Source organism: Centruroides vittatus, unplaced genomic scaffold (genome assembly GCF_030686945.1).
Source record: "Centruroides vittatus isolate TY-2023 unplaced genomic scaffold, ASM3068694v2 contig_796, whole genome shotgun sequence".
Lineage (NCBI taxonomy): Eukaryota > Metazoa > Arthropoda > Arachnida > Scorpiones > Buthidae > Centruroides > Centruroides vittatus.
The window spans coordinates 435,853-457,364 of NW_027122513.1; the positions used below are offsets into that span (position 1 = coordinate 435,853).

The following is a 21,512-nucleotide window of genomic DNA, read 5'->3' on the forward strand; positions in this document are numbered from 1 at the left end:
ACCAAGTCTGAATTTACACTAATTTGAATCACTAAATACTGGATTAATTTTGGATTATAATTTGGCTAACAATTACTAGTCTAAAGTAAATCAGTCCAAAGATTGTCAATTAAGCCACCATCTTGTACTAATTTTAAAATTGCATTAATTTTGAATTAAATATTATAATTTAGAATATTCTGGAAGAGCGACTGAAGCAACTCAAACTTGCAACTTCTGCTTATTGTGCTGGTGTTTATACTACCAGAACCTAATGCATTAAATTTATTATTATTACTAGATGGCAGCCTAACCACCTTCCTTTTAGACCAAATTACTTTGCATTGATAATTAATAGTTAACTAACTTATAGCCCAAAATTAATCAGCATTAAGTGATTAAATTATATAAAGTTTTTCTTCATAATCTTTTATAAGATTATACATTAAGCTGGAAATGTTTTTTTATATTAAACTTTATTGATTTTAAGGGCAAATTCTGTTTACTTTGATTACATTTAAATTTATAAATACAAAAGTTGACTTAAAATAAACACTAAAAAGCTCTTTAAATAAGATGGCTTTATTCTATCGCATATGGTAGAAACATGTTGCCAAGCTGACATCCCAGTTATCTCAAGTTGATAGTTTCATTTCGTTATTTGTAAAGACTCAGCTATGAAGCCAACTGACCTCCCTGCCTTCGCTCCTGCCCAGTTAATATTTACTTTATAACAATAATGTTTTTTGAGAGGTGTGATTAGTTTTATTCTGATGATGTACCATACACTGATGGAAAAATATACTAGGGTAGAGTAATCTATTTTTTTACTACTTTAACTTGGCAATGCTATATTTAGAAATTTTGTATTAAAATACAATAGCATAATTAAAATATTACTGTTTCATATAAATATATTATACTATATCCATTTGAATTGAAATTTTAAACATATATAAAACATGTTCACAGATTTCATATTTATGTATTTTGGTATCATTCTATAATATAATATATATATATATATATATTTTTTCTTTCATAGTTGCTTGTGTGGACAGTGATATGGAAGTATCATATTGTCTAGAAAAATGGGAAGGAGAAGGTAATTTATTTATTGTAAAATTAACTCATATATCTGATATAAAACTGATATGATAGTTTATGAAGTTTGACAATTAAGTTTTAGAATTATCAATAAGTTCATGAAATTTTAAGGATTAAGTAACTTTAAAAGAAATCATATACAGTCAAACCTGTTTTTATGCGGGGGATAGGGACCGCATTAAAAAAAACGCATTAAAAAAAATCTCACGAAACTTCACGAATGGCTGTAAATAATAGTTTTCGCGACACAATTAAAAAATATTTTTTTTATGCGGTCAACAGGGACCGCATAAAAAAAGTCTCACATAGAAAATAACTCAAAACCGTACGAAATAGAATTTATTGACAACAGATGTCAGCACTTGACTGCATCGTCTGGTCTATCGTCTGTTTTACATATTTTTGTCCAGGTGGTGTTTTGTTGACTTAAAAAGTAAATTATTTCATTTTTCGCATATTCATGCAATAATATTACTATAATAAGTGCATTTATGCTATAATAAGTCAACGTAAGACATGACAAATTGCACGAGACTAGTCGCCAACTATACCGCACAAATTAAAAATTTGCATTAAAAAAATCGCACAAATTAAAATCGCACATAAAAAAAGCGCATAAAAACAGGTTTGACTGTATAGAATTTTAAAAACTTTTATTATTCAAAATACCATGTTCACACACACACACACACACACACACCACCACACAGTTGGAAATATTTCTTAAATCATTTAAATTTTCTGCTTTTATTTTTTTTCATTTGTGTTTAATGTTATCTATCTACTCAAAATACCTTACTTTAAGTATCTGTTTGATTTTGTGAAACTACAAATAATCTGGAAGATAAATCAAAAATAAAGATCATTATTAGGGAAAAGAAGTGTTTTTTTCTAATTTATTGTTTGTGGTATCTTTTATTTACAAGGAATTATCAATGTACTAAATGAGCTCTTTTCTGTTTAAAGTTTAAAAAAAACTTGTACTATTTGATTGACTAATCCATTATGAATGTATAACAAAGCTTAGTTTTCTCAAATTTTCCTCTAAATTTTATAAGAATAGCAATTTGTTGTTCCATTATCTGCAGTCATTTGACAAATTGAATTATTTGATTACAAGTGTAAATGACTTTTTACAAAAACAATAGTGATTGCACAGCACCTAAGGAGAACTCAAATAATACTTGATATGTAGTAAATGCACAATAAAAATGATCTTCAGGAATCTGTAGGTGGGTCTTCATGTTTTCATGTTTTTTGCAGCAAGTTGATCAGACAAAAAAAGATCAAGTAGTGGTTAGCAATTCAGCACAGCAGTTTTATGGATTTTTTTTTTTTTTGACTGAATTCAAGTTTTTGGAGTTTTGCTGCTCTCTTGTTTCATCTTCTCTATACAGAACTATTTTCTGATTTTAATGAGTTAAATATGTAAATTTAGTAAAATTTTGTTGTCATCAATCATGATTAAGAATATCAATTCTTATCAACTTTTGTGTATGCCATTTAAGTGCTAATAAACTATTGTATTTTCATTTTTCCAACAGATGTTACTTACATACTTCCTTAAACAAATTAACTGAACCTAGAATTTAAAGGCAATGATAAAATATAGCAGGCAAATAATTTGGATTTTCACAATGTTTTAATACAAGAAATCCAAATGAAAAGGCAAAAGTCAAATAAAATGTTGCTTTGGTGTTGATATCAATTCAAAAGTATTTGTTTAGAATGGTCAAAGAATTGATCATTGAGACATCAAAAGACCAATAATCAACAAGTAGAAGTCCTTTGCTAAATCCATGGATTTGAGTTCTGTCTTTAGCTAAAATAAATTAAGCCCTCTTAATCTTACTTTAAAATAATTAAAATAAATTATTTCATTGTTTAAATTAGAATAATTACAATGTTTAGTACATTATTTTAAATTTAATTTTTGTTCAAATTTTTGATCTGAAAATGGAATTGACAAATTCTGGAAATGTTTATATTCTAATAACACACTGATATCTTTGTATTTTTAAGTATTCTTTAATGTTTTTGAATAGGTTAGGAGTTAAAATGTTGATGTTTTTAAATGTATGCTCTTTATCTTAATTTCATAATAATTAATAACACGATATATAATAGATCAATTTCTATTTTCAATAAATTATCAAACTATTTATTAAATACTGTGTTACAACCTCAATGAAAAGAGCATTGTTTCCATTATGGGATATTCAATATTATTCATATATTAAATTAAAATTTCACTGGTTTTCTAGATTTATATTGTAAAAAATCAACTTCTGAAATGTAAATGTAGAGAAGTAGCAATCTTTTAATGAAAATTCTTTAAAAAATTAACTTGAAAGAATTGGCTTAATTGTACCAGAGCTTTCTACCAGTTTCTGTAAGTTTTTGTATACCTATATATTTATTAGATTCTTATGAACAGCTCCATAAATGTTTCCTTGCTTTTGTTTACATGAGCTTCTAAAAATGAATAGCATAATCTTTACTAGAGATTAAATTGTTTTTTGAGACCAATAACATCTCATCTTCAGATTGAAGCTTATTTTAAACAAAGTTTGAACTAAAATAAAAATCTTCCTTGTGCTCTTGAACTGCTGAGCAGTTCAAGAGCACAAGGGGGACTTAGTGGCAATGTTTCAATATGTTTACAATATGATTCTGTGGAACAAACAAGACTTTATAAAGAATGAGGTTGATGTAACATCGTAACTAGAACAAATACATTCTTCTTGTGCTAACTATTTAGACTTTACTAAGACCTCATCTTCCATCTTTATAGATATGTCTGTAGAAACCAACAGCAGTCCCATTATATTCAGTTTTTGTGTAAAAGTCCCTTTAAATATAAAGCAGCTGATTTTACTGCACTGATATGTAGAGCATTACTTATTTCTCAAAAGAACAAGATTATCTGAAAGAAATTCTATTAATTAAAGGAGTAGCTTCTTCCTTTGGTTACCCTTCTATTTTGATCAAAAATTTGATATAAACAGCATTTGTCATAGCCAAAATCATTTGAAATTAGCTAAGACGTCTCCAGAAAACAATGATACTATCCTTAATAAAATGACTGGAACAGAAAATATTGTATTGCAACTATTTAAAAAAAAAACTTAAAAGACTGACTCTGATTTCCCTGCTGTGTTGAACCTTGCAAAGAACAAAGTCTCCACTAAAGAACAACAAAATAATGCTGTCTACAGAATATCAGTATGTACGGTAAGTAGTATGGTGGTAAATTTTTAGATAGGCTGATAGAACATAGAGATACTTAAAAAAGAAAAATAGCACACAACACTGGTGTAAGAACTGTTATCCAACAAAGTAGTGGCTCATTGGCAAGATGCATAAATAGTGCTAACTCAATCAAGAAATGTCTCTCTCCAAAAGATGTGGATTTCATTTTATCTGCTGCAGACAATGTTATCAATCAAAAGATGGAAAATAAAGTTTTAAATCTGTGTTTGGGCTTAACAACACTCCATTGGAGGAGACGTAAGAATAATATTGAATATCTCATAATGGAAACATTATCATTCGTCTCACTAACTTTTGATACTACATGACACAGCAGATGGGCACCATTCTATGATAATTATTCACATATTACAACATTAATACACAACATGGAAAATTTGATAACATTGAATTAAATCATCTAGTGACTAGTTTTATTTTAATTCAAACTTTGTTTGAAGTGAAATTTCAATCTTGAGACATTATATATCTCAAGATGTTTAATCTGTAGTAAAGATAAGGTTCTAAAAATGAATAGCATAAACATAAATATCTATAACAAAAAATGTAACTGACCATTGATATAATACAGGGCTTCTTAAACTATGGGTTGCGACCCCATTTGGGGTCACTTAGCGAAATCTTGGGGTCGCAAGATTTTAATGCAAAATATTGAAAATAATTTGTGAAAGTTTGAAAATATTCTTCTGCCATTCAACACCATATATTTATGTGAAATTACTTTTTCAGCTTTGCCCAATATTCTTTTATTTATGTTATTGCAAAAAATGCAGTTTTGATGAAAAATAGAGTATATAATTTTTGTAACTATAATAAATACAATTTTACAACTTTTTGTGCAGTTTTTAATTTTATATTTTTGTGTGTTTTTAAACAAATTCTAAAACTATATTTTTTTCATATGTATATATATTGTTACCTAATCAATAAATCATCACAAAATATTTATATATCTTTATTTTATATTTTTTTTGGGGGAGGTCGCGAAAAAAATCACAATCATAAATGGGGTAGTGAATAAAAAAAGTTTAAGAAGCCCTGATATAATAGAACAACAACAGCAACAGAGCAATCACTACAATGTGTAAATGAACACATTAACTTTCAACTTGGTTAATGGATTATCTTCAGACACATGAAATTAAAAATATGTGGGTTGAATTGGTGATAAAATTAAATACATAATCTTTTTGTCACCAAATGATCTGGTGGTTAATTTGGTGCCAAATACAAATCAGGTTGTTGTTTGTTTCATTGCAAAAAGATTATGCATATATAACAAAAATAATTATTATAATTGATTAAACCTAATTTTACTTCAAACTATATAAATTATAGTGTGCAAAAACTCTTATGAAATATTTAATGTCAAATAAATCTAATCAACAGAAATTATTCCATATGAAAACTAAATATATTCATTTTGTTTGCTGTTACATTGATTTTAATACTGCAAAAATATTTTAACTAAATCAAGACTCAATTTGCAGTCTGGTTTTGGGTACGTGTGTGCTGTTATTCCATACAACCAGTTTTTGAAGTAGTGAATGTTTTAACTATATCTTTATTACTTTTATATTTTGTAATTTATAGAATATAATTGTTAATATGAAGTCTGATTAAGAAATATCAAGATTGATAAATTTGTTTTTGATTTCATATATTCTAAGTTGTTAAAAAACTTTTTAAATTGTCAGAATGAAGGAACAGAAGTAATTCCTGTTCAAGATAGGTTGTTTCTGATTTTGTACACTTAGTGAAGCAATCCTTCCATTGTTGGAAACATTTGTTAATGACTTTTAGAAATTCACGAAGCAAGTTTCATTTCATTATAATTTTTGGCTTCTACATTGTCAATTTTTCTTTCAAAATATGTTTATCATGTTCAACATTTTGAAAACAAAAACATTATCTGCTGTTTTGTCAAAATGTTTGAATAAATAAATAAACAGATATAGCCATGCCTAATGAGTAACTCTCTATAATTTTGAAGTTTGACATATTTGCCAGAGATTAGAAATTTTTAAAATTGTTAACAAAATATTACATTACAGAGTGTTGCTAAATCTTATAAATAATTGTACAGTACACAATTTTGCAAAAATTAAACAGAACAATAAGATGGACAAGGCATTCACTATATATATTAATGCAAATGAAAATAGTAATCAATTTTTGATAATAAATATGATCAAAGCTTTATTAAAATATCATTCATTTATATTAAATGGAATATTTCAACATTTTCAGGAACTTAATCAAACTAGAGCTTGTGAAATGGAACATGTTTTAAATTTGAAAATGTGTAAAAATACAGAAAGACTTATTATATTATGATATGGTATAATCTCAATTATCCATGTGCAGATTATCCGTGTATGCTTATGTCTTGATAAAAAATTTATATCATGAATACATATATTAGCATTAAAATAAAAACATCTGCATTCTTAACTCTTGCTATTTAAAATAGTATGTTGAGCATCAGGACTACTACCTTTGTCAGGTAACCCGTATTTGTCAGGCAATTTATGCCTAGACATTCTGTCTAGGAATAAATTGCCTGACAAATACGGTAAATGCAGTATATCCTTGAACAATACAGCTTTACTTATGTGTGTACTTGTTTTATTAAATAAGTTTCAAAATATTTTCTTCAAACAATTTTACATTATTTCTTATCAATAAATCATTACTATTGTGAAATTATTGACATTTTATGATGATATCTAGCTGGTAATCTTCATTCTTGGTAAAACCAGCAGTAAAATCTGTGTAAATCATAATCACACCATATTGAATATTTTTTTCTGGTTTAGTAAATTTCTGTTTACTTGGGTTTTTTTTTTTTGTATAGGTTTTCCTATACAAGAAATTGATTGTGAATCACATGATGCTAGTTCAATAAATTTTTTTGAATTCTCTGTTAATTATCATTGCCAAAACATATTTTATTCATAATCTTATAATCGTATTCTTTACGCATTTCCACATTCATTATTCATGCCTTTACTACCAGTGATTAGCACAGATAATCAGGAGTATACTGTATGAAGAAATATATTTATACAAGAAGAATCAAAACTATAACCATAATCCAATCAGGTGACATCTACAAAACTACGTAATGTTAGAACTACCACATCACTAGATACAGCCATGGTAAACCCAATGGATAATATAAATACTATTATGCAATGTATTGGTTACTTAAGAAAGAGCAATGTATGTACAATGTATGCCTGGATATTAAGTACAGCATCAAGCAATACTTAGTTAGTTCTGTAAGTGTTGGAGAAAACAATCAATTCAGATAATTTTTTTATCAGACTTTATATAGTCAGTGATTTAAATCTATTAAAAATTAATCATATCTTTTAATTAAAACTTTTTGATAGAATATAATAAGATTAATATAATTATATAATTTTTAAAACACTTCTTTTTTACTATTTTAATATTTTCAGGAAATGGAACATACCACTTCAAAATTCTAGTCCCAGCAGTTGCAGCTGGTGCTATTATTGGTAAAGGAGGGGAAACAATAGCACAGTTACAAAAAGAAGCAGGTGCAAGGGTAAAAATGTCAAAAGCACATGATTTTTATCCTGGTAAGAATTTCTTTTGTATTATGTATTTTTAAATTTTATTGAATACTAAAATTACTTCAATTATATTTAAAAGTTTTAATATTAATTATTTGGAACCAATCTAAAATAGCATCCATATCTCTAATATGCAGCACAAACAACTGCAGTTGTTTGTGTTGCATATTAGGGATGTTGGGGGGATAGGGAAATCCATTACATATGAATAATGGATAGATATTAGTATTTGTTACTTGTTACTCAAGTACTCATTAGAATTTGATTTAACAGATATTGAGTAGATAGTGACATATTGCAATGGCTTCTCAATTACTGAATAGTTACTACTTGAGTATCAAGTATTGTATTTTTACTCAGTAAAATTTTATCAGATTGATGTTGGCTTAGATGTCTTTCTTTTTGTTGTTTTTTGTTTATTGAGTGAATTTTTAATTTGTTTGATTAAATGATATTCAAGCTCAGGTTAATCAGATTTTTTTTTAATACAAAAGCCTCAGTCCAAAATACAACTAGAAAAAGTTGTAGTTTGACTGAGTTTTGTGATATGTGGGACTGATTGTTTCTGTTGAGACTTTTCAAAATTAATTGCATACTTTTTATTATTCATGCAACAGAAGACTAGAGCTTTTTTTCTTAAACATATCACATAATAAACATAGCTTGTTCAAACAACACTGACTGTTAAGTATCTTCAAATGTTCAAATAGAACTGTTAGCTTTTGAAAAACTGTTGTGTTCTTTACTCAAATTTTTGTTGTGATCTGATAATGAGACAAAAATGGCTTGAAATACATGTAGTTTTATAATATTTGAGTAGTTTATTAAGTATTAATGTAGTCAAATTAATTTTAACAAGTTGAATAATTATAATAACAACAGTGATGATACTTAAATTCAACATAAAATAAAAATATGAACCAGTTTTCATTGAATACTTCTGCTTTTACTTCAGCTTCTTCGGATTGATACCATAATGGAATAGAATGTTGAGAAAGATGTCTTATTCCATTGTGATATTGACACTGTTATTAGGAAATTACAGTTTTTACAAATGCAGGCTTTTGATTTTAACTTGAATAATTACTTTTATAAAAATTAACATATTTCATATTTGAATTATATATTACTGAAATCCATTTTGTATATATAGCAATAGAAATCCAGATGTATTTGAAATATGCTTCTTTTTGTAACGTTAGTTTTTAATATATCTGAAAAAGAATGTTTTGTGTAAATCTGATAATTATATTCCTTGTCATCATATTTTATTTTATACATAAAAGATTAATATTGTAAAAGTTTGACATTTCTGAATAAAAATTACCATGAAATTTTCAATTTGGTTTTAAATAACTTTTTTTTTTTTTTTGCAGGTACAACTGAACGGGTATGCCTTATTACAGGAAATGTAGAAGGAATATTGCATATACATGAATTTATTATGGAAAAAATTAAAGAAAAACCCGACCCAAATGCAAAAATGGCCATTGATTTTGATCATAAGCAACCAGCTGAAAGAGAAAAACAGGTAATTTAAATAAGGAGAGTATTTAATTGATAGTTTTATTTACAGCACTTCTAATTAGTAATAATTTTAATTTTATTTTGATTTAAGTAAGAATAAGCTAAGTTATATATTGAAAAATCAAATCAATTAATAGTAAATAAAATAATTTATGGATTGTTATCAATGTTATAAATTGAGAATAAGGACTGTGTGCATGCATATTGTCTATTTAGTTTAACTAATAAATTAGTTAAATATTAAAAATACCTTGAAGTAATTCAGAGTCATTGTTCAAGGGCAGATTTTGTTTCAACCTCCGATGCTCCATAAAACAAAGACAAGTGTAAATAACAAAATGAATTTATTACCAAAAGTTAGGTACAAACATGGTTACTTTTCGACGTAATCACCGTAAAGATTGAGGCATTTGTCATATCTGTGAACGAGCTTTGCAATCCTCTCTTCGTAGAATGTTGCTGCAGTGACTTGAGATGGGCCTTAATGTCGTTTTAAAGATCATCATTAGTCTTGAACCTTTGTTCTCCTAGCTACGTTTTCAGTTCAGGAAATATGTGGAAGTCATTTGGCGCTAAATCAAAGTTATATGCTGGGTATTCAAAAAGTTTCCATCGAAATTGCTGAAAAAGCTGTTGGGTTCCAGCAGCACTGTGAGGTTGGGCTTGTCATGAATCAGAAGAACTCCAGAAGTCAGCATGCTGCTTCTTTTGTTCTGAATGGCTCTTTACAGTCATCCTAGCCTGTTTATTGCAAGACTAAGAGGGCAGAAGTTCAAGACTAATAATGATCTTCAAAACAACGTTAAGGCCCATCTCAAGTCACTGGTGGCAACATTCTATGAAGAAGGGATGGTAAAGCTCGTCTACAGATATAACAAATGCCTCAATCTTCACGATGATTATGTCGAAAAGTATCATGTTTGTACCTAACTTTTGGTAATAAATTCATTTTGTTATTTACATTTGTCTTTGTTTTATGGACCATTGGAGGTTGAAACAAAAACCACCCTCATACATTTAAATTTATTTAATCTGTAGTTTACTATTTGTTAGCTGTGACATGATTCTTTTTCATAATTTATACAATATAGCAATGTAGGTATAATGCATAGAATTTAATGTAGAAACCTGAATTAAAAAGTCAGAATAAATTGGTTAGTATTTATCAAAATTTTTACTTTATATTATGATGATTATATTGAAAATTTCAAACATCAGATAGTGTGTTCATCTGAAGTAAAGAACTGTTAAGGAATTAGATATATATAAAGCATTTTTATGAATTTCTGGATGTTAAAGGAAGTAATTGAATGATGACATATTTTACAAAGATGAATATGTAGAATATTCTAATAACAATCTAAAAATAAAGTGATAAGAATTTCTTGAATTAAGTAACCTCTACATAGTTTTCAGGATTGCTATCAGAATTCTATATTAAATCAGGTAAGAATTACTTTCTTTGATGCTAGTGATTATTTTTTTTTTTAATTGCAGATTATGATTAAAAATATTTTAGTTCATCTGACATCTGATATTTTGTTCATTCTAGGTTGTGATGATGAGAATATTCATTGTGATATTTTTCTATCTCAAGATATTGAGTTTTGGTAATTCTAAAAACTTCCAGCATTTAAATTGAATCATATTAATGATCTATTGTAATATCTTATGATAAATAAATAAATTACATTTACTACAAGTTAAAACACTATATTTCATATGGAATGTATTATAGTACAAAAATAAAATTTAGATGTGAATAAATATTTTATATTTCTTTCAAATTTATTAAAGGTCAGTAAAAACTACTAATGATGCAGATTATTTTGAAAATTGTTTAATAACTGATTTATACCATTAATGGATATATTCTTCATTGAATTTTGTATATAAGTTCTTTTTATATATAAATTAAAGTACTGTACTTTGTACTTTGAAAAATTTCACATATAATACACACACACACACACACACACACACACACACACACACACACACACACACACACGTGTATTAAAAGAAATTACCTCAAATGTAATTTATAAATGAAAATTATCACTTACTTTTACTCACAATACATAAAATCACTATAATGTATAAGTTGTGGAAATTTTGAATATTGTGAATTAATGAAATGTACTTTAATTTACTTTTAGTTTATGTAAATTAAATTTGTATTATACTTTTGACTTTGACTTTTATCTTAGACAAACTTGCTTCATAGCTAACCACAATCAGTATTTTTTGTTTTCGGTATTAATAAATTCACATTCTGTCATTTTCCAGTAGTCGAATTCATATATGTTAGGCTCAAAGACCGAAATCGCTCATTGAGCGAAAAAAACGACCACAACATGTTGTAGTCATTTCAAAACAGCCACAAAACGAAATTTGTGTCATGACTTCCATGATACTTGACCACTGCATGGTTAGGTTAGGCTAGGTTACTCAGACAGGTTGAAATTGGTTCGATTGTTTTAGTTTGGGTGCCTGATGTTAATCGAAGACATGCAGCTCCCACAAATGTTTTAGCTGTTGTTAGAGACCTGATGGATTAATGCTCATATCAGTTAAGAAACAAGAGTCTTCTTGATTGACTTTATGCTCGTAATGAATTTACAATTTCTGAGAGTAACTTTATTAACATTTAGGACATACCCTCAACTTCACACTTTGCTCAGCATCCACGTTAACATCTGGAAGTAAGCAAGGGTTTATAATGTGTCACTGTAAAAGATACTGTATTGATAAAAAATGCAAATGTCACTTAAAGAACATTAAATACAACTTGAAATGTCATGGTAAGAGTTCTTGTAAAAATAAGTAATTCTGAAACATTTTTGAATCTCATAAAAAAGACTGATTTATTAATGAAAGTTCCTGACAAAGTAATTATTTTTAGTAAATTAGTTGTTAGAAAACATTGACATATCGAGCACTGCAACAGATTTTCACAAATGATTACATGTCGTTGAAAAGTAATCAAGTAACCTAACTAACCTAACCAGAATGCATCATGGTCAAATATCGTGAAAGCCACGACACGAATTTTGCTTTGTGGTCATTTTGAGTTAGCCGTAAAGCGTTGTGGTCATTTTTTTTCACTCAATGAGCGATTTCGGTCTTTGAGCCTAACATATATACATATACTTACATATACAAATATAAACATTCATAAGCCTGATAGACACTTTTTGTAATTGGTATTAATTCAAGACATTTTTATTTGTATTATTAGAAAAATGCTCTTTTGATATTTAAACTGTCATTTTGATCTTATTATATATTCAATTAAGATGCATAAATATAAGTTTAACAAATTAGAAGGAGTAATAATTATTGTAAACAAGAATTTCTGAATTAACTTCTTGATCAGTAGCAATAGTAATATTGAATGTCATGTATTAGTTTTAACCAATCACAGGAAAATGCATGATATGTTTCCATATTCAGTCAGGAGAGTTTGAACAATCACATCTGACAATTTTCTAATTTTTAGCAGCTATTGTCTTGAGAAGACAGATCTCCAAATTTTGAGATTATGTGAGTGATAAAACTGAAATTATGGCTCCTAACTGATTGGTCTCTGGCAAAAAAGAAAGTTGCACATATAAAGAAATAGCAATTAGTATAAATACCAATTGGGTAGTGGAGCTACAAAGTCAGGTGTGAGAAGGTTCTACAAATGCTGGCAGAAAAACAAAAATAACATTCTGCACATATCATGCTCACTTATCTGTCTCTGAAAGACCACCACAGATCATCAAGACAGTCTGGCATGCAAAATTGTTGAACCATTAGCAAAAAGTTGCCTGACAATGGTCTGAGCAAGGACACCAAGAAAGAAGCCTTACCTCAAAAAAACAGAGGCAGAAATGGGCTCTAGCACATAAGGAGTGAACATAAGAGGACTGAGAAAAGATTATTCGGAGCAACAAGACAAAAATTTGTATCTTTGGAAGTGATGGAGGGAAGTTTGTTTGTTGTCAAGCCAGTGAAGACATTTTGCCCAAGTGCACTATGGCTGACATGAAGCATTCGGCCATGCAAGCCCACACAGTGTAATGGTATGGGCTTGCATGGCTAGATATGGTATTGACTGTCTTGTTGTCATAGATGGCAAAATTAATGCAAAAAATACCAGGAAACAGAGATGGAAGCAAAAACTGCTGCTCATTATCAAGGATTTGTTTGAAGGCAACCATCAGCAATGAATCTTTCAGCAGGATGGAGCACCATCTTATTTGGCCAGAAGTTGCCTAAAGTGTTCAGGGACCAAAATATTACTGTCCTGACCTAAATTCAATAGAAAAATCTGTAGTCCAGGCTGAAAGTGTTGATGTCATGCTGAAATTTCAGTAACAAAATGAAGTTGATAGAAGCTATCATCCAAACTTTATTTAAGGTGATCACATCACAAGATCTCAGGTCTCTGGTAGATTCAATGCCTAGAAGAATCAAGGCAGTGATAAAAGAAAAAAGGGCTCTTCAAAATATTAAAAATAAATTGTTTTACTTCATGGCATGTATTTTATCTGAAATCTTATAAATAAAGCATTCTTTTAATACTGTTGTTTTATTAAATAATTTTACTAGTTTTCCAAAAGTGTGTTGTCAAATTCAACAGAAAACATTGCAACGCATCATCCTGTTGTTGTTATATTAAATGCAGTATGAAATAATGAGTATAAGGAAAATTTAAAAAATCTACTAAAAGTGTGTAGAATTAATGTCAGTACTGTATATATACAGTGAACACTCATGAATAGCAGACACCTTTTCTTAATAGACATTTCTACAATCCCCAGACCCTTCAAATGGGACATCTATAATATTTACCTCTAAATAGCAGATGCTATTGTCCATAACTTACCTTAAGAAAACACAAAGTTTTATCTTCAATATACTGAAAGAATTAATTATGTACAAAATATTTTAAAACTAAAACAAAGAATCAGCTCAAATACTCTTTCGGCAGAGAAATTTTGATTGTAGGCATTGAATAAAGACTCACTTAAAATAGGAAGAGGGCAAGTTGTATAAAGTGGAACAATATTCTTTATCTGTTAGAGAAGACTAATCTGGTTAAGTTGTCAATCATCACTTATCACAATACATATTAATGCTATTAAACTTCTGTCTTATTGTTGTAATTAAGCTTATGGCATCAATAAACAATAAACTTTTCCCAAAGTTATTTATTCATTTGACAAGAACTATAGTACAGTAGTATTGAAAAAGAAACAGTTTTGAAATTAAGACAACAGCATTTATTTGGTGTAAGTTCAAAGACTGTATTTGTATTACAAGGGCAAATTTGCCAACCACTTTAAAGTGTAGGAAGATATTTGTTTTTTCACATTTATGATGTAATTTATCATTTTACACTATAGCTACCACAAAGCTGTTAATTTTTAACAAATCATTTATTGAAAAAAGCAGAAATGCTCAAAAAATTACACCACCTCAATAACTACAAAGTAGACAAATCACATATCTGCATACCACACTGGGATAAATATAAAATAAGACTCTCTACAACCAATAACCAGTTGAAGAATGAAAACAAATCACGATATTGATTTTTATTAGTCACTTAGATCATAAATGATGATATAAATGCAAGAATTCCAATGACATTTCTTACCCCTTGAAGTGGCTAGCAAATTGCCTTCATAACTTGACATTCAAACTCTCACTGCCTAAACCAACCTTGTTTACCCTTCTGTTCATAATGAGTTTCATTTTTTTTCTTTGTTACATTTGCTCAGGTCATATTTGATGAATTAATAATTAAATAAATCTATGCCTTTCATGGGTCCAGCATAACGTTTAATTCTATAAAAACATTTTTGATCCCTTTAAGAGATCATCATCTGTTATTCTCTACAAAGAAATGAACGAGAAATTTGAATTTAAAAAGAACAAATTTCAAAAAAGCAGTTACACATCTAACGGTAAAACGTAGATCCATTCTTAATATCGTTATAATGAAGTTCAAATTAATAATTAATCAACATTTATGTTTTGTCATAATTTTTGTTCCATTTAATTATAAAGTATCCTATACAATCTGTTTGCTCTTTAGAATTCAATTAAAATTGATTTTTTTTTTTTATAGCTGAAAAGATAGATAATATACTGTACAGTAAGACCCTGCTTAACATTGCCTCGATTAATGCTGATTCAATATAACGCGGTCTGCTCAAAGCCTAAAAAATGCTCAAAATTTACACTGATTCAAAGTAATGTTTCATTGATTTGTATATAATACAATTATTCCCAAACACGAACCAATCAGCAAAAGGTGGCAATTCATCATAGCATTTTACTTTCCTTAAATCTATGTTTGTTTTGTGCAATTTTGGAAAAATATAACATCATGGATGCCATAGGAAATATCAACTTCACTTGGCAAGAATTAACTGATAAATACATGAACGGAGCATGGAAGAAGTTATGGCTGGAAGTATTCGATGAGAAGAGCCTATCGCTGTATCTTTAGGTTGACCAAATTGTCAACCTAATCAATAAAACAGAACTAGGAGATGTAGACGAGCAGGATATTGTAGAGTTACTGTAGGTTTCTGGTGAGAGCCTTACCAATGACGACCTTCTAGAACTGGCAGAAAAAGAAACATGTAGAACTGAAAAATTGTGACTCTGAAAATGAAGAACCCCAAAGAATTTCTCAAGAGATTTTCTTAGTAAAAGTTTGGTAACGATAACCAAAATTGTTGATCAAATTGTAACGAACGATCCAGATTTTCAAAGGAGTGCAAAAGTGAAACAAGGCATTTTAGATGCACTCTTCTGCTACCAACATTTGCTTAAGGAAAGAAAAAAGTGACAAATGAAACTACATTAGATAATTACAACTTACTTGAGCCTGTGACCGGTGTGAAAATGATCAATTCAAATTAACAAACGTTTTCTGAATATACGGGGCGTATACCGAATCCCGATAAGGGACGAGAGATTTAATAGGTATCTGATCTATATAGGATCAACGAAACTCTCGATAGAAGTCAGAGTCAAAGAGCACAAGGCGGATATAAGATATAACAGAGCTATCACGTCACTTGCAGTGTACGCTTCTGAACCGGGCATTAATGTGGACTTCGTGGGAGCCACGCTAATAACCAAAACAACCCGGATAGAACACCTTAAATGGCTGGAAGCGATAGAGATTCATAAAGCGCAAACTAAAACAACATGCATTAATTCATGTGAGGAGATAGCTCTTTCGCTTGCTTGGCAAGCTTTATTACAAGAGGATGCCTGAAGATTTGTTTGGGTTCGATGACACATGAAGTCATGTGACCCCAAGATTAAAAAAGAATACCAAGATTAAAAAGAATACGATACAGAACAACACTGAACACGACGGATACAGCGCATGCGCGATGGTCATCACGCAATCGAACTATCATCGTTCAAATTCATTCTTAAAAGTTCGGAACGGCGTTGTATAAAAAATAGAATCCAGCAGTTTTCACTGAAGGACACTGAAGGCGTCCAGAAAACGTTTGTTAATTTGAATTGATTATTTTCACACCAGTCACAGGCTCAAGTAAGTTGTAATTATCAATATACACCCCAGTGTGTATGAGGAAGAAATGAAACTACATGACTTTATGGCAAAAAACAAGAATTTCAGAAAAGTCAAGACCTTCACCACAAAATATGAACTTTACATATTTGTGTACATGTGTTTGTGTTATTTAACATATATTATTATGCAAATTAATATAAAAATAACTTAAAATTAAAGTAAAATTTGTTTATTTGTGCTCACGTGTTCCCCTATCCCTATTTATTCTGTTAAAACAACATCATTTAACACTGTTTCGCTTAGTGCTTTGTCATTTAGGAATGAATCCCCGTGTTAAGCAGGGTCTTACTGTATATATATATTTCAATTATATATGCTATGTATACTTTTTGGTATTTTCACATTTCTAATGCAAATTTGATGTTTTCACAGTCCATCATATTCTTCACTTTATAATGACCAGGTTAAAATACAATATAACCACTGGCATGTACTGTACCCCCAAATAGTAGACATCTCTAAATAGCAGACAAACTTCTTTGTTTTAATGGTGTCCACTATTTTAGAGGTTATAATGTGTGTGTGTGTGTGTATATATATATATATAATATAATATAATATATAAAAACCTTAAATAATGAACTATCAAAAACCACCTTCTGTTGCTGAGAAATGTTGTTAATAGTGTTTGTTTAATAAAATAAAATGTTTCTCAACAACAGGTGGTGGTTTTTGATAGTTCATTAAGTATAAAAAGCTGAGTTTGATTATTTTTTTTTTTTTTTTTTTTTTTTTGTTAAACCTTAAAAATTCATAATAAATATTTAGTTACTTAAGTATAGTAAAACTCAGTTAAGAAGTTCTTGCATGACAAATTTTTTCTTGTAAGAAGCTTAATTTCAAAAGTCTCAATTTTTTTTCCTAAAAGATGTGTGTAAAGTTTTTTGTATAAAATGTTCCTGTTAGAGAAAATTTCCCACTTAAGTAGACAGAACTATTTTAGTCTATGTTGAACACGGATTGTACAAATTTCTTACAGTTATCTGGCAGAAATGCTTGCAACAAACAGTGAGTTCTGACAAGGACCATTAACACACAGATGATATTATGTCTTTAACAAATTTTAGTACAGTATTTGTAAGTCTGTGGTTTTGTTCATAGAAATCATAAATATACTTTTTTTTAACATAAGAAAACTGATGAAGCAGATTAGACAAAAATATGTAAATATGTAGATACCGTATAAGCTTAATTCCTTGTAGTATATCAGAACATTGTTAAATAAATATAGATTATTGAAAGAAAAAACACTGCTTTTATTTCTGCTTAAGTTTTTTAAATTGGTCTCTTGAAAAACTACTTAACTAAGTTGTGTAAATAGCTAATTTAACTGCTTTCTATAATAGATTATTATTTCATTAAATTTTTTCAAATGAATTCTTTTTGAATATAAAAGTACAATAGCTGGCAGTAATAAAATTATACATTATTTAGGTGTTTCTCATTCAGTAATTGGTACAATAAATTCTTCTAAGTTGAAAAGAAACTAGAATTTAATAATTGTTTAATTATTCATTATGACTAATTTGAAATTTCTTCTATTAATAAAAATAGAATCCTTATGTAAAAAGTTTGAGATTATATTATAATTTTTGATCATTACATATTTATTAATGATTGAGTAAATAAATTCATTTTTGTGCTATTTTATTTTTGAGTAACATTTAAAACAACAATTTTAGATGTTGTTTTTTAAATGTTACTCAAATTTAAAATAGTTTTAAAAACCAAAACTTAAAAATAAGTGTTTTTTAACATAAATACAAAATTTGTTTACTCATTCATTTATCACTATTTTAATGAAATCACAATTTTTAAATTTTTATTTTATTATATACATCCATTTTTGTATTTTTTAATGGAATTTCATGACTTAGATTATATTGAAAAGTATATTTGTAACTAAACTCTACAAATCAGTTTTAAATGTACAAATTATATTAGAATAATTATTAATATTTAAACATTAAATTTACATATAAATATTTACAAGGGTGGTCCAATATTAAAGGTACAGATATGATTTGCCATGGGCCTGTATGGTTGTGGTTAGATAGTGTAATAGCTGTCCACATATTGTTCTTTAGCTACTAGTCTGCATTTGTCAAGCAAACAAATTGATGGATATATAATTGAAAATTATTGTAAGTTTGAGGTGTGGAGTTATATTTTTTTTTCAAGCAGGAGTAAATTAGAGAGGTTCCTCACAGATTAGAAAATGTTTATAGCCAGATCTCTGTGCAGTTCAGCCAGTTCAAAGATGGACAAATTGCACTAAGACTATCTTTGATTTTGGCCAAACTGCACTGAATGATAACCCAGAACAAAATAAAGGTAGACCAAGGAATTCACACACTAATAAAAATTGTCATTGCCAAAGGTTTGATAAGAGAAGATTGGAGAGTCAAAATTTGTAAAATCACTGAAAAGATACATATTCCAATCATTGTTGGAACTTCATGGAATGATTGGCATTCTATGTCCATCATCTGTTTTCATCATTGTTTACAGACATTTAAAACTGAGATGATTTCATAAAGTACTTTGTTGCTGGGTTCCAAAAATGCTCACTAAGAATCACAAAAGAACAAGTATGGCTGCTTCACTTGAAAATCCTGCCATTATCAAGATGGTTGGAACCTTCTGTGGAAAATATTTTTTTGGGAGATGAAGCATTGGTTTATGAGTTTATTTCATAGTTAAAAAGAAACATGACTTGGAAACATCCTGATTTGCCAGCTGCTAAAAATTTAAAGTTCAGCTGTCTGCACAAAAAATAATGGTGGCCATGTTCTGAGATTGTAAAGGCTTCTGCTGTTCAAATTTTTCCTGCTAAACACAAACATTAACATCTACAGCTACTGCAAACTCTTGACAAATTGCATTAAGCTATTAAGCAAAACAGTATAAGTTGGTTAAATGTTGGAGTGAGACTTTGCATGATGGTACACACATTCACATGTCAAATCAGACAAAAACTTGGTCTGAAAAGCAGAAGTGGAAAGTTCTACAGTATATATTGCATAGTCCTGATCTAGTCTCATTGATTTTTACCTATTTGGCTCATTCAATACTTTTATCACAAAAAACACACAAGGATCAAAATATATTGCAAACTACCATTGTGCTATACTTCATGATGCCTGGACAGGAGAACTTATGGAATACAGACAGAAATACAATTAACTCACATTAATATGAATTGTTAGGGGAACAGCAATTAATTCACTTTATCAAAAATTCATATTAATGATTTTAGGATCAGGATCAAGGTAATGTAATTTAGGGAGTTAAGGCTTAACAGGTGATTGAAATCTATAAATGATACTACTTTTAATTAATTTAATTTAACTTTATTCAGTATATTAAATTTAGAACATTAATTTGTTTTAGTAAATAAACAATTTTTAATTCAAACAAAATGAGGAGGAGACAGTATTTGCCATTTAAGTGTGGAGCAGTATATCAAGATAGTTAAACAAAACAGTAAATGTTCACCTAGGTAGCCCCAATGGCATCACCTCCATTATCGGAGCAATGGTCATTTTCACTACTTTTGTAGCAAAATTGATGTTTTATTTCATATTTTTTACATAATGTAATATGGTTGCTGTTTATTCAATTTCTATATATAACGTCCCTTTAATCCAAAAAAACTTGTTTGGTAGACGGTCTCTGGTAAATGATGAGAGACCATCTACCAAACAAGTTTTTTTGGATTAAAGGGATGAAATTTTTTACATAAATCACACCACCCCCACAATTGTTGATCCTTTGTGTGATATTTGTCTCTGAAGATCAGTTTTTAACATGTATCAGTCTATCCTCCATGCTTCACATGTAGGTGTACGCTCAATGCAAATGATAGTGAGCACCTTAGCACCATGTGAGAGCAAGCCCCACACCTCCTAAAACTATATAACATCAAGTATGCCACAAACGATTAAGTGGGTTACTTGAAGCTGGCAGTCGTGTGGGCTAAATTGTTAAACACAGTATCACCATTGGGACTACCTAGGTGAACATCTACCAACAAAACAAAGCCAAAAGTAATCTGATTTTTTTTTTGTTGTTGTTGTTGTTGATTGTTTGAAATAGTAGGAAAAAAAATATTTTTTCAATCACAAATGTCATCTTTATGATGAATATCTAAAATTCATCGTGCCAAAAAATCATAAAAATTTCAAACTGCATATAACGGCATATTGTGTCTACTGCATCTGCTACATCCTTTAAAAAGGGCTTAGACAGTTGAACATCACTGTCAATCTCACTTTAATTTACAGTAATTATAGTTGAGGACCATCCTGCACTATTGTACAGAGTATGACACACAAAAATATACACACCAATCAAAACCCGATATTAAGCAAATATACACCCACAACTGTCGTAAATGATCG

The 21,512-nt window shown here is 28.9% G+C and overlaps 1 protein-coding gene across 2 annotated transcripts in view; it reads left to right on the top strand.

The window, feature by feature from the left end:
• ps (RNA-binding protein Nova-1-like protein passilla) overlaps positions 1–21,512 on the top strand; it is a 95,686-nt gene that overhangs the window by 65,923 nt on the left and 8,251 nt on the right. For both annotated transcript variants that reach the window (XM_067278211.1, XM_067278212.1), the window contains 3 exons: positions 1,025–1,084; positions 7,827–7,970; positions 9,341–9,495. In XM_067278211.1, coding sequence (XP_067134312.1) covers positions 1,025–1,084; positions 7,827–7,970; positions 9,341–9,495 — 359 coding nt within the window. The remainder of the gene's footprint in view (positions 1–1,024; positions 1,085–7,826; positions 7,971–9,340; positions 9,496–21,512) is intronic.